General features: G+C 40.3%; 1 protein-coding gene across 1 annotated transcript; it reads right to left on the bottom strand.

The window, feature by feature from the left end:
* Positions 1 to 4,885: 4,885 nt before the first annotated feature.
* On the bottom strand, positions 4,886 to 8,755 carry LOC116213641. Its single transcript, XM_031548661.1, has 11 exons — positions 8,275 to 8,755; positions 8,075 to 8,206; positions 7,902 to 7,978; positions 7,553 to 7,620; positions 7,285 to 7,470; positions 6,788 to 6,995; positions 6,527 to 6,658; positions 5,665 to 6,330; positions 5,525 to 5,620; positions 5,101 to 5,377; positions 4,886 to 4,989 (listed from the first exon to the last, which is right to left on the bottom strand). Exons 1-11 carry the CDS (start codon positions 8,753 to 8,755, stop codon positions 4,886 to 4,888), a joined length of 2,427 nt encoding a protein of 808 aa, XP_031404521.1.
* Positions 8,756 to 11,539: the final 2,784 nt, after the last annotated feature.

The raw sequence follows: 11,539 nt of genomic DNA, 5'->3' as shown, positions 1-11,539 counted from the left end.
TACTTGGAGGTAGCACATAATGTGCGATGGTATAAAATGACCAAAAGATTATAAGTTCAATTCTTATCATGGACTACTCATATCATTTTAATTAGCCGATAAGATTTATAGTTCATTATATTAGACGCATGAACCTCCCTTAAAATAAAATAAAATAAAAAACGCGCATTTTATGAATTCTCGAGTCAAGCTCTCTCTCTCTCTCCTTCTCTCACTCTATATAATTGATAGGGGAGAGAGGGAGACGAGACACAAGACACACAAAGGGTCATTAATGGGGGTTGTGATGTGTAGTGCCTTTCACCATTATTCTCAATCCGAACTGCCCCTCACTTTACCCCCTTCTGAATCCCTCTTTACCCTTTCCTTTGTCTTTATAATTCCCTTCACTCTCTCTCTCTCTCTCCCCTTCTGATCACACGATGAATGAATCAATTGGAAGGGGTACGGTTCCCCCCTTCCTTTGTTATTATTATATTCATTCATTGAATTTGAGTCCCACCACACCCCCACACACATTCCCCTTTCTGCCCTTACCACTCCCTAACCTGTCCTAATCCCCCCCAACCCCAGATTACTACACTACATGAATGAATTCCATTATTACTTTTCGTAAAACATCCAAAAATGAAAACATATATTCCGCTTCCCCTTACTGATGATGATTGATTATATATATGGCTTCTTTTACCACATGTAGACACCCACTCTAGTGCACATACATGGCATATTCTACCCACCAGGCCACTTGAAAACCTTCTTGATCTTGAAAGAATGATCTATCGCTCCGTGTTTCAGTTGCTTGTTCAAATGCGAGCGATCGACGACAAATGCATCAAGACAGCGAAAGAGTTAATAATATTATACTTAAGAATCTCTTCTTATTATGTTTCATAAGAAGAGATTGCTCTTTGCAATCTCTTTTCATTAATTGAACACGTGAAATTCCACTTGCGATAATTAAATATGAAATTTTTTTATTTCGGATATGAACATGTGTCACTGTTGATTTATCTTTCTTGTTTAATTGATTATTATATGATTATTTAGATTAGTATTCTTTTGAAAATACACTTATTAAAACAATGCTCTTTTTTATTTTTTTCATAAGTATTTCTTCTTTTTTTCCCATTCCATGGTGTCCCATAATTTGGCATCTTTGAGCAGAGCCAAGCATTAAATTCATGTCAGGGGGTCCATCTTGACCTCTCTCCATCCATCCATCTTCTTCCTTTCCTCTCCCCCCTGTGTCCATTTCCAAATTCCTTTGCCCACTTCCGTTTGAGATATATAGAGCCCTTTGGCCATTATGATGAAATGATTCAATACATATATATACACTTACACACACATTCTCACCATTATTAGCATTATCATTGTTATTGTTATTATTCTCCTTCTACTTCTCTCCCTCAGAGTCTCCAAATATTGCAGATATCATCATTGTTAAATCATTGATAAGTAGTTTTCTCTCTTGGATCTGTACACACATATGCACAAAGAATAGTGTAGCCCCGGCCGCATTGCATGTCCTTTTCTCTTTTGGAGCATATGCATATGGCTGTAATTAGTTAAAATCACGCCAACTTCACAAGCAAAGAAAAAAGTGTTGTGTAGCTCCGCGACCATACACTTCCATCAATGTAGTCCGAATATACCATTAACATGGATTGGCTCAAGCGGTTCGACGCTTGTTCCGCTTAAGTAAGACTTCGGGTTCAAGTCTTTGTGAATGTAGAAAATCCATGCTGTGAGAGTTTTATTTCTTAGTGAGCCGACCCGACTCAATTGAATTAGTCAGAGCTCAATTGGACTTTCGAATATTAGAATTTTTCGAATACTAGAATTTACGCTGAAAATATAATCCGAATATTCCGAACAGGTGGCTCCAATTTTTCCTTGTAGACTCGAGTCTCCTCTCTATTTTTGCGGGTCCTAGCGATTTCTAAGTCCTCTCGTCTTTCTTATCCGAACGCTGGCTAGGCATTCCATTACGTAATTATTTTATGATCGAACATTATGCACCACATGTTAATAAATCGTTTGCCTATGTATATACTTAATATTTTTCTCTAGGAAGGGATTAATTTATTACTACAAAGAGGATATATTTTATCGATTTTTTTAATTGTAAAAGAGGTTGAATGCCTAATATAATGAAAGAGAAATTTTAAATAATTAATAAAGAGGCATTGGCAGTTCCAGTAAATATCGAACTTGCGGCCTCTGAATCAACAGGAAAGAGCATGTGACATTGCTCTACACTTTTTTTATATATATTTTATCTAATTTTTAAATTATGCTATCATAAAGGGGACAAGGTATTAAATTATAATTAAGAGAATTGATACAAAAGCTGGTGATGTTTCCAAAAGAAGATAGTCTGCATTGATTTGCTTATCCATGTTGCAGTCATATTATATATTATTAATTGTGTATGTCATTATTTATCATTAAAAGGGCTATTTGGGATCTGTGACTAATTAGTTTTATAAACAGAAAACGGCCTCAAAAGAATGTTTTTCCTAAGGTTTAAGTTCCGGAGATCAAGTTAATTCATATTCTGTACTGACGTAGTCAAATTTAATGACACCGGTATAGCCTCCATTACCAAGGAATAGGTTTGGTGCAGTGACACAAGTCGTTAATATAGAATTAAGAGATTTCGGTTCGATCTTCACCTAAGGACTTTCCTACCCTTTATTTCACTTTCTTCATTCTCGTAACATCGTAAGCAATAATCAAAAAGGAAAAAAAAAATGTTTCCACCCAAAAAAGAATATACCGGTATATATTAAGATAACACGACTTGATGATTATTGTTGCATTGTATTGCAATTTCAGGCACTATGTATAACCAAGATATGCTCCTGCAAACTCGTAATTATATCGACGGCCAACAAATTTATAATGAGTACTAGGATATCAAAATGGACCAGGCCAGGGTAGGGTAACTATATATATGCTAGAGTTTGGCTTCTCGCTTGATGTCATGTTCGTTCGTCCAGCAGAGTTGGATATAAAATCGAATGTTGTTTTGAGTTTTCCTTTTTTTTCGGTAGACACGATCGAAGCAGAGAGTTACTAGGAGGAGCCATAAAACGTTCTTGTGAGACCCGACCAACATGCCCTATGTAGATCATGGTCAGTAATTAGCTCTTCTTAGCTAGCTATATATATATATAGCTCCCCCCAAGCTGGTCAAACCCTCTGACTGATCTGCTGCAATGCATGCATTCATCAATCAATACACATCGATAAAGGGGCAAGAGGTTTTTAATTTTCTGTAACTAAATTGACCCGAAATTTTGTAATTACTTTTATTGAATTTATTAATTGGTGTAATATTTTTTATGACCTGCATTATATGGACCTGGGACAGACTAATTAAATTGACTATTAACATTGCCTTGGGACCGAAGCTGGTATATTCGGGAAATATGCTAATGGTTGGGGTATAAATGTCGTCGAACCGTACTATCGAAACCGAAATCTGGGATTGGAAGGGATTAATAGTTGATTAGCTACTTTGGCGAGACTAAAGGTTATATGAGTTTTCCGATGAAGGCACATCCATGAAATTCGAAGTTGTGGATATACATTAGGATAATATATATAAGCAAAATAGGTATTACATGAGCTATCCTTGACAGATATTTATAGGAAGTTGTGATTAAGGTTTCGATTATTTAGGATTCTAATGTATAATGTATATGCAGTTAATTATGCAAAGCAAAGCCGAAAAGGGACCATGTACTTCTACATCAAGCAATTTGGCCCTTATCAAGGTAAGTTCACGTTCTCCCCAAACTTCCATGTTTATATAGGTACTAGGTACGTAGAGACACACAAATATGTATGTATATATTGCTCAATTTCTTCGAGACAAATTATTAAATGCCAATTGGTTCAGGTGATTAAACGTTTCTTTTACTTTAAATAAAGTCTTGAATTAAATTCTTGTCAATAAAGAAAAATCTACAATTGAAAGAGATTTGCATGTCTGTGTAGTCGTATTATTCTCCCAATTACAACTTCGTCTAACATGCATTACTCTTTCCGAGAAAGGGGAATAAATAAGTGCAGTGATGCTTCCTACAGCTGTCTGAAACTATAAGAAGTTCTAGGATGTTGACACTCAACACCCAAAATTGCTAGTGAACACAATCCGCATCTGATGTCAAAAATCTTAGCAATTGCCTAATCTCTTGATCACATCTCACTTACGTGCCAAATTTTATAAACTTAGATGAAATATCACCCAATCACCGCGCATATTAAAAGCTAAGTAATCAATAAATTAATTAAGAGCAAATTATCTAATGATGGTCTTGCAATTTGGTGCCGTATAAGGTTGCACTCCTTTTGGGTCCAAAACCCTCGGTGGGGGACTACTCCTTCATGATGAAATCATTGAACCCGATCGGATCGGATGAGATTCACACATGGCCTCTCTCTTCATCATCAAATTCTCATTTGGGGGTCGTAATTACCAATAATATTGAATGACGCAGCGTACACACGAGTAACATGTCACAGACCCGTTGATTTCGTAGAATACCGAAATTACGACCTTTAACTCCCTATTGATTCTTCGAATACCTAGGTAATTGGCATCAAACTCGGATCGAATCCAAGAATGGGCAAGAGCACGAAAGCTCCAATTTTTATTGAATAATCAAAAAAACAACTGTCTTTAACCCTAGGGTTTTACAAAACTTAAATAAGAATTACAATGCCTAAATTGCAAGAAAAATATAAACTTTTCCTAAAATGCAAAAATGTCCTGATAACATTAAAATGCCCTTTTGATGCCCTAAACGATGGAATTCGCCTTAAATCTCGTCATGTTCCTGAGGCCGTTTCCTTCAAAACAGGGTTGTCATTATATGTTTTTCTCCAGGTACCGATTTGTCACGTCATCTGCCGCATCATTCTCCCCTGGGTGGAGATAATTCGCCTTCAAATCATCATAGTCTGAGCTATCACCTGTGTAAGGAATCATGTGATTCACATTAAACACATTGGCAGTACGAATGTGGCTTGAAAGTTTAAGCTAATATGCGTTCGGATTGATCTTCTTAACGACCTCCACATGACCAATCTTTCTAGCAGCGATCTTGTGGTAGTCATTAGCAGAAAATCGATCATTGGTAAGGACAGCCCAAACAAAATCGTCAACTTTAAACTTCACGTGCCTTCTCTTTCGATCAGCAACAGTCTTGTATTTCATGGCAGCCTTTTCCAGATTATGCTGCACCGTCTCATGAATCTCTTGCAACCCATGAACGAAGTCAGCTGCCTTTTCATGGACCCTGGTCTTATCCGACGCGGGTAACAGATCAAGGGGACCTCTGGGAGTAACGAAGTACACCACCTGGAAGGGACTAAATCGGTGCTGCGATTAACAGCGTGATTGTGCGCAAACTCTGCCTGACTCAACTTCTGGTCCTAGCTCGTCACGTGCTTCCCTACAAGACCCCTCAATAGATTGTCCAAAGACCTGTTAACCACTTCTATCTGCCCATATGTCTGCGGGTGATAAGTCGTACTGAAGTTCAGTTGAGTGTTCATCATCTTCTAGAGGCTCCGCCAGAAATGGCTCAGAAAACAAGTGTCCCTATCATACACAATAGAGATAGGTAAACCATGCAAACTGTATACCTCCCGAAAATACAACTGAGCAACTCGCATAGTATCAGTGGTCTTCTTGCACGGAATAAAGTGTGTCATCTTGGAAAACCTGTCAATGACCACATATACAGAATCATTGCCTCGCTGAGTGCGAGGCAAGCCGAGGACGAAATCCATACTGATATCCACCCATGGCTGCGCTGGAATCGACAGAGGCATGTACAACCCCGCATTAGTTGCAGTACCCTTAGACACTTGACAAACCTTATAGCGATGCACGTACTTCTCAACTTCTTTACAAATCGTAGACCAGAAATACGATGTCTGGACCAGCTGCAAAGTCCTATCTCTCCCCACATGACCCTCGCCGTGTAGTTGCTGAATAATGTGGATCCTCAAACTACAGTCAGGGATACAGAGCTGATTACCCATGAAAAGAAAACCATCATGCAACACGTACTCCGTTCTCTCTCCAGTTCGAACTCTAGCAAGTGCGACATAAAAATCGAGGTCGACCTTAAGCAACTCAGCAAAAGAATTAAAACCAGGTACCTCAACTGTCATCCTACTCAGAACGCTACGCCTTCCACTAAGAGCATTAGCAACACGATTAGCGTACTTGACCACGAAAGTAAAACGCTCCAGGTAAGCCACCCATGATGCATGATGGGCTGACACCTTATCTTGGCTGTGGAGCTACTTCAAGGCCTTATGGTCGGTATACCAAATGAACTCCTTATGGAACAAATAATGTCGCCAATGCTTCACCGCCTGCACGACAGCAGAAAAACTCCATGTCGTAAGTGTTGTATCTCACATTCGCCCCCGGTAGCTTCTCGCTGAAAAAGGCAATGGGCCTGCTGTTCTAGCTCAAGACTGCTCCAATCCTCACCTTCGATGCATCAGAATGCAGCTCAAAGGGCTGCTGAAAATCAGGCAGGACAAGAATTGGGGCGGTTGTCAAACGCTCCTTAATCTTCAAGAATGCAGCTTCTGCACCCTCAGTCCACTCGAATCTGCCGCCCTTCATGCAGTCAGTTAAAGGAGCTATAATACTATTGAAATGAGGAATAAACCGCCTGTAGAAGGAGGCTAACCCATGGAAGCTCCTGACTTCGGTAATATTTGCAGGTCGAGGCTACTGTCTGACTACCTCGACCTTGGACGAATCAACTCTCAACTCGTCAGCAGAAACAACATAACCAAGAAAAAGAACTTCCGACCTCATAAAAACACACTTCTTCAATGCAGCATAGAGTTTTTCGCATCGAATGACAGAGAGTACTTCGCACAAGCGGGTCAGATGCTGCTCGGGGTTGGTGCTATAGATCAAGATGTCATCAAAATACACGACCACGCACCTGCCAATGAAAGGCTGCAGAACCTTATTCGTCACTCTCATGAACGTACTCGGCGCATTTGACAGTCCAAATGACATTACGAGCCATTCATATAACCCCTCCCTAGTTTTGAATGCGGTCTTCCACTCATCTCCAACACGAATTCAAATCCAGTGATAGCCGCTCTTCAAGTCTAGCTTAGTAAAAATCATGGCACCACTCAGCTGGTCAAGCAGATCATCCAAGCGAGGAATGGGAAAACAATTCCTGACCGTTATCTTATTGATGGCTCAACTGTCCACACACATACGCCAGGATCCATCCTTCTTGGGCACTAGAAGCCGCCGGGACGGCACACGGGCTTATACTCTCCCAAATGAACCCCTTTGATACTAGCTCCTCCACCTGTCTCCTCAACTCCTCATGCTCAGCCGGGCTCATCTTGTAGTGTGGTCTGTTTGGAAGGGACGCACCGGGCTGAATGGTGTTGGATGTCCTGCAAAGGTGGTAGACCATTTGACAGCTCCTTAGGAAAGACATCCTGGAATTCCTTCAAAATCGATAAGGACTCAAAAGACGTAAGGCCCTCCTCCACAACCTCCCTGCCCACGAGAACAAATATAAACTCTGCCTCATGCAACTCCTCCTAAAATCGGGCAAGGGACAACAAGTTGGTTGCGGTAACCGGATTAGCGGGTCGGGGCTCGATGGCGTCCCTATCCTTGTTCGGCACCAGTACAATCTTTAACCCCTTATGCGTGAAGCTATATTTATTAGTCCATCCATCATGGCTCACGCTCCTATCAAACTGTCAGGGCCTTCCCAACAACAAGTAACACGCATCTATAATAATAACATCACACCACACAGAGTCCCTATACCGAAGCCAATAGAGAAAGTAACTAGCGCGCGCTTCAACACACTCACTTCACCACCTTTCTTTAGCCATGCCAGCTTATACGATTTGAGATGTGGCTCAGTTCGCAGGCCCAACTTCTGCACGGCTTCAGCAGACACAATATTCTCACAACTGCCCGAGTCTATCATGAAACGACATACTTTTTTCTCGATGGTGTAAGTGGACTAGAAGATGTTATTACGCAGCCAGTCTTCGTCCGCAGCTCTCAGAGTCATACAAGACCTCCTCACCACCAGGTTGGGCACCCCATCCCCTATCACAATCTCCTCCTCCTCGTCGAACTCGGGTTCTTCACCGCCGCCCTCTATAAAAACTGTGTCGTCAGACGAATCCTCTTCAATGAACATCGCCCTTTTCTCTCCTTTTTTGCACTCAGATTGCCGATGTCCGGGCTCTCCACACTTGAAGCATTTTGGCCCGATACCGCTCGGCCCAATGTTGGCAGGCCTCGTCGGACATCCAAGAATAGCACTACCACCGCCAGCTCAGACAACCCCACCGTTCCTCCAACGGAAACACCTCCACTTGTCACCCCGCTACTCACTCGCTTCTGCTGTCTTTCGAAAATCAGGGCCCTTTGATGGGCAGAAGACATGCTAACAAGGTCGAACAAATTGACCGTGTCCTGTAGCTGCACTCTCAGCCCGCCAATATATCTCGCCACCAGCTGATCCTCGGTTTCCTGAAACTCGTTACGAGCAACCAACTGATAGAACTCGTTGGTGTAATCGTCCACCGACCTACTGCCCTGCCTTAGGTTCTGCAGGCGTTGGTACATGATTTGGTGAAAGTTATAAGGCAGAAAGGCAACCCTCATATTTTTCTTCATCTTCTCCCAGGATGTGATCTTAGGTTTACCCATTCTACTTCAGGTAAGCTTCACCTGCTGTCACCAAGCCGTTGTCCTACCACATAATTGAGTCGCCACAAGCTGTACCCGCTTGTCATCAAGTACCCCTTTGAACTCCAAAACCTCTTCTACCGTCGCTAGCCAATCTAGAAACTCTTATGGCTGTAAACCCCCTTGGAATTCGGTAACATCAGTCTTAAGGCCCATCTCCCATCGCCGCTGATCTAGTTCTGCAGTCTGCAACCAACCTCTTCTACGATTTCCCCCAGCAGACTCAGTCTCGTTATCATTCGAGAATGAATCATACTCGCCATCCTCCAAGTCCGCAGTCGGATTAGGGACTCGGCCGCACCTCGGATTGACCTCTTGCCGGGCCTCCATCAACGGTCTCATCCTCTCCGCTAGGCGATCCACCGTCATGTCAAACCTACTCTCCAATGCCACCCCTAATCGGGCATCCATGATCTGTTCGATCCTCCGATCCAACTCGTCCTCCTCTGCAGCACGACGTTGATTAACTGCTCTTTGGGGCGGCATTGTTGATCCAAGAATGAACGTAGATCTGATACTAATTGACGCAGCGTACACACGAGTAACCTGTCACAAACCCATTGATTCCGTAGAATACTGGAACTACGACCTTCAACTCCCTATTGATTCTTCGAATACCTAGGTAATTGGCATCCAACTCTGATCGAATCCAAGAATGGGCAAGAGCACGAAAGCTCCAATTTTTATTAGATAATCAAGAAACAACCGTCTTTAACCCTAGGGTTTTACAAAGCTTAAATAGGAATTAAAACGCCTAAATTGCAAGAAAGACATAAACTTTTCCTAAAATGCAAAAACGTCCTAATAACATTAAAATGCCCTTTTGAGGCCATAAACGATGGAATTCGCCTTAAATCTCATCATTTTACAGCCAAAGACAGTGAGTTGTGCTCCCGAGGCCATTTCCTTCAAAACAGGGTCGTCAGAATCTGTTTTTCTTCATATACCGATTTGCCACGTTATCTGCCGCATCATTGGATCATCTGAGTTCACTAATTGGGAAAATCCAAAGCTTGTTCAAACATATGAAGCAACCCTAAGAAAAAAAAGTCAATAGATATATTACATTTTTGAAGTACGTACAATCAATTAAATGATCCCCTAGCTCCTAAATGTATGGGTTCCATAACCCTGCTTCTTTTGGGCAGATTATTTAGAGCTGATACTAATTAAAATTGATTTATTACATAAGACAAGTTGATTAATTGAATTAAAACACATATAGATGGAAAATGTTGATAAATATAGATGCAATAAATGAATAAGTATATATATATATATATATATATATGATATCTTAATGTTTGGCTTAAAGACAACAAGCCAACATTTATATATCTGCTACTTGCAAATGGCAATGAAACATCAAGATCTTTAACGACGAATTGGGTTTGGCCATCCAAATTATTAGTTGATAATTAACATTTGGATCACTCCAACATTTGTCCACTATATTGGTTTATTTAATTTTAATTTGTTTTTTTTAATTTGGAACCTCCTTATTAATTAATAAATTTTCATGTTCTGTCTTATACGTGGGAGCATGCAAATTGAAGATAACTTTGCTTAGATTCAAGGTTCATTAATTCCCTAATATTATTAAGCAAAGTCTTGGTTATTACTAATTAATAAAAGCTTGCATTATGTTTCTAGTTGACTGATTAATCAATATGCTCCATGTTATTGAAAATCTACACATTTAGACTTCTAATACTAGACACAATATTTCAGATATAATATCTTACATTACTCCGATCCTTATGACGGTTGACATTAAAAAATGACAATTAATCTCATTTTAATCGAGCGTCATATTAAAAGAAAAAAAAAAGTAAATACGCACTTTAAATCAATCGCTTTTATCTGAGTATTGCACGGGGAGATTGTAAACATATATCACTGTACTTATGCTTCTTCATGCAATTATATTTCTTGATCCGGTGAATTATCATGCATTATTCCTTAATAATTATGTTTAATTCCCTTTCTTATAGTAATCTTTTCCATAAAACACACACACGCACACAAACATATATATATATATATATATATATACATACATACATACATATTATTTTAGACTTTTTGGGTGTAAATTGAGAGATGATGGGGCAAAGCAAATTTCCGGGGGCAGGACCACTGAGTTTTAATTATTGACAAGTGGCCTCTCAGATCAGACGAGAGAGGAGTCTGACCACTTACCTATTGGTTTCTCTCTTCACAAATCAAACAGATCCTTCCTCAGAATAACAGCCATATATTAACATATATATATATATATATATAAACATAATTATAGCAAAGCTTAATTTATGAGGATTTGATGACACTGACCCACGATTTCATTTCTGATGGGTCCATCTATAATTGCTCATCACTCGAAGCTTGGGGATGAATTGTTTATTGATAGTCGCAGACGTGCATTGATTAATTGGAATGTGATAGCTAGACCACCCGTAATGAATCGCGTGCTTAATTACAGAGGCCCCTGTGCAACCCAGAATTACGACTCATTAAGAGTTCCGCTCTTTGAACACCTATATTTATGAAACCCGAAATCGATCGTTCGGGGTGCATTCATGGTTTTTGAAGAGTAAAATCTATTAAAATTTTCTTTATGTCCATTGCTAGTGGCTTGGGACCTTGGAGGAGAGAGTCCCGCATGTTAACCTTATGGGCTGGCCCATTACTAGCTTAATATTTCAGGCCCAAAATTGACCCAACAATGGGCCCATAGAGATTTAG

The sequence above is a fragment of the Punica granatum genome, chromosome 7 (assembly GCF_007655135.1).
Source record: "Punica granatum isolate Tunisia-2019 chromosome 7, ASM765513v2, whole genome shotgun sequence".
Taxonomy (NCBI): Eukaryota; Viridiplantae; Streptophyta; class Magnoliopsida; order Myrtales; family Lythraceae; genus Punica; species Punica granatum.
Note: the sequence above shows the minus strand (reverse complement) of the source record. Positions and strands in the feature narration are given on the sequence as shown.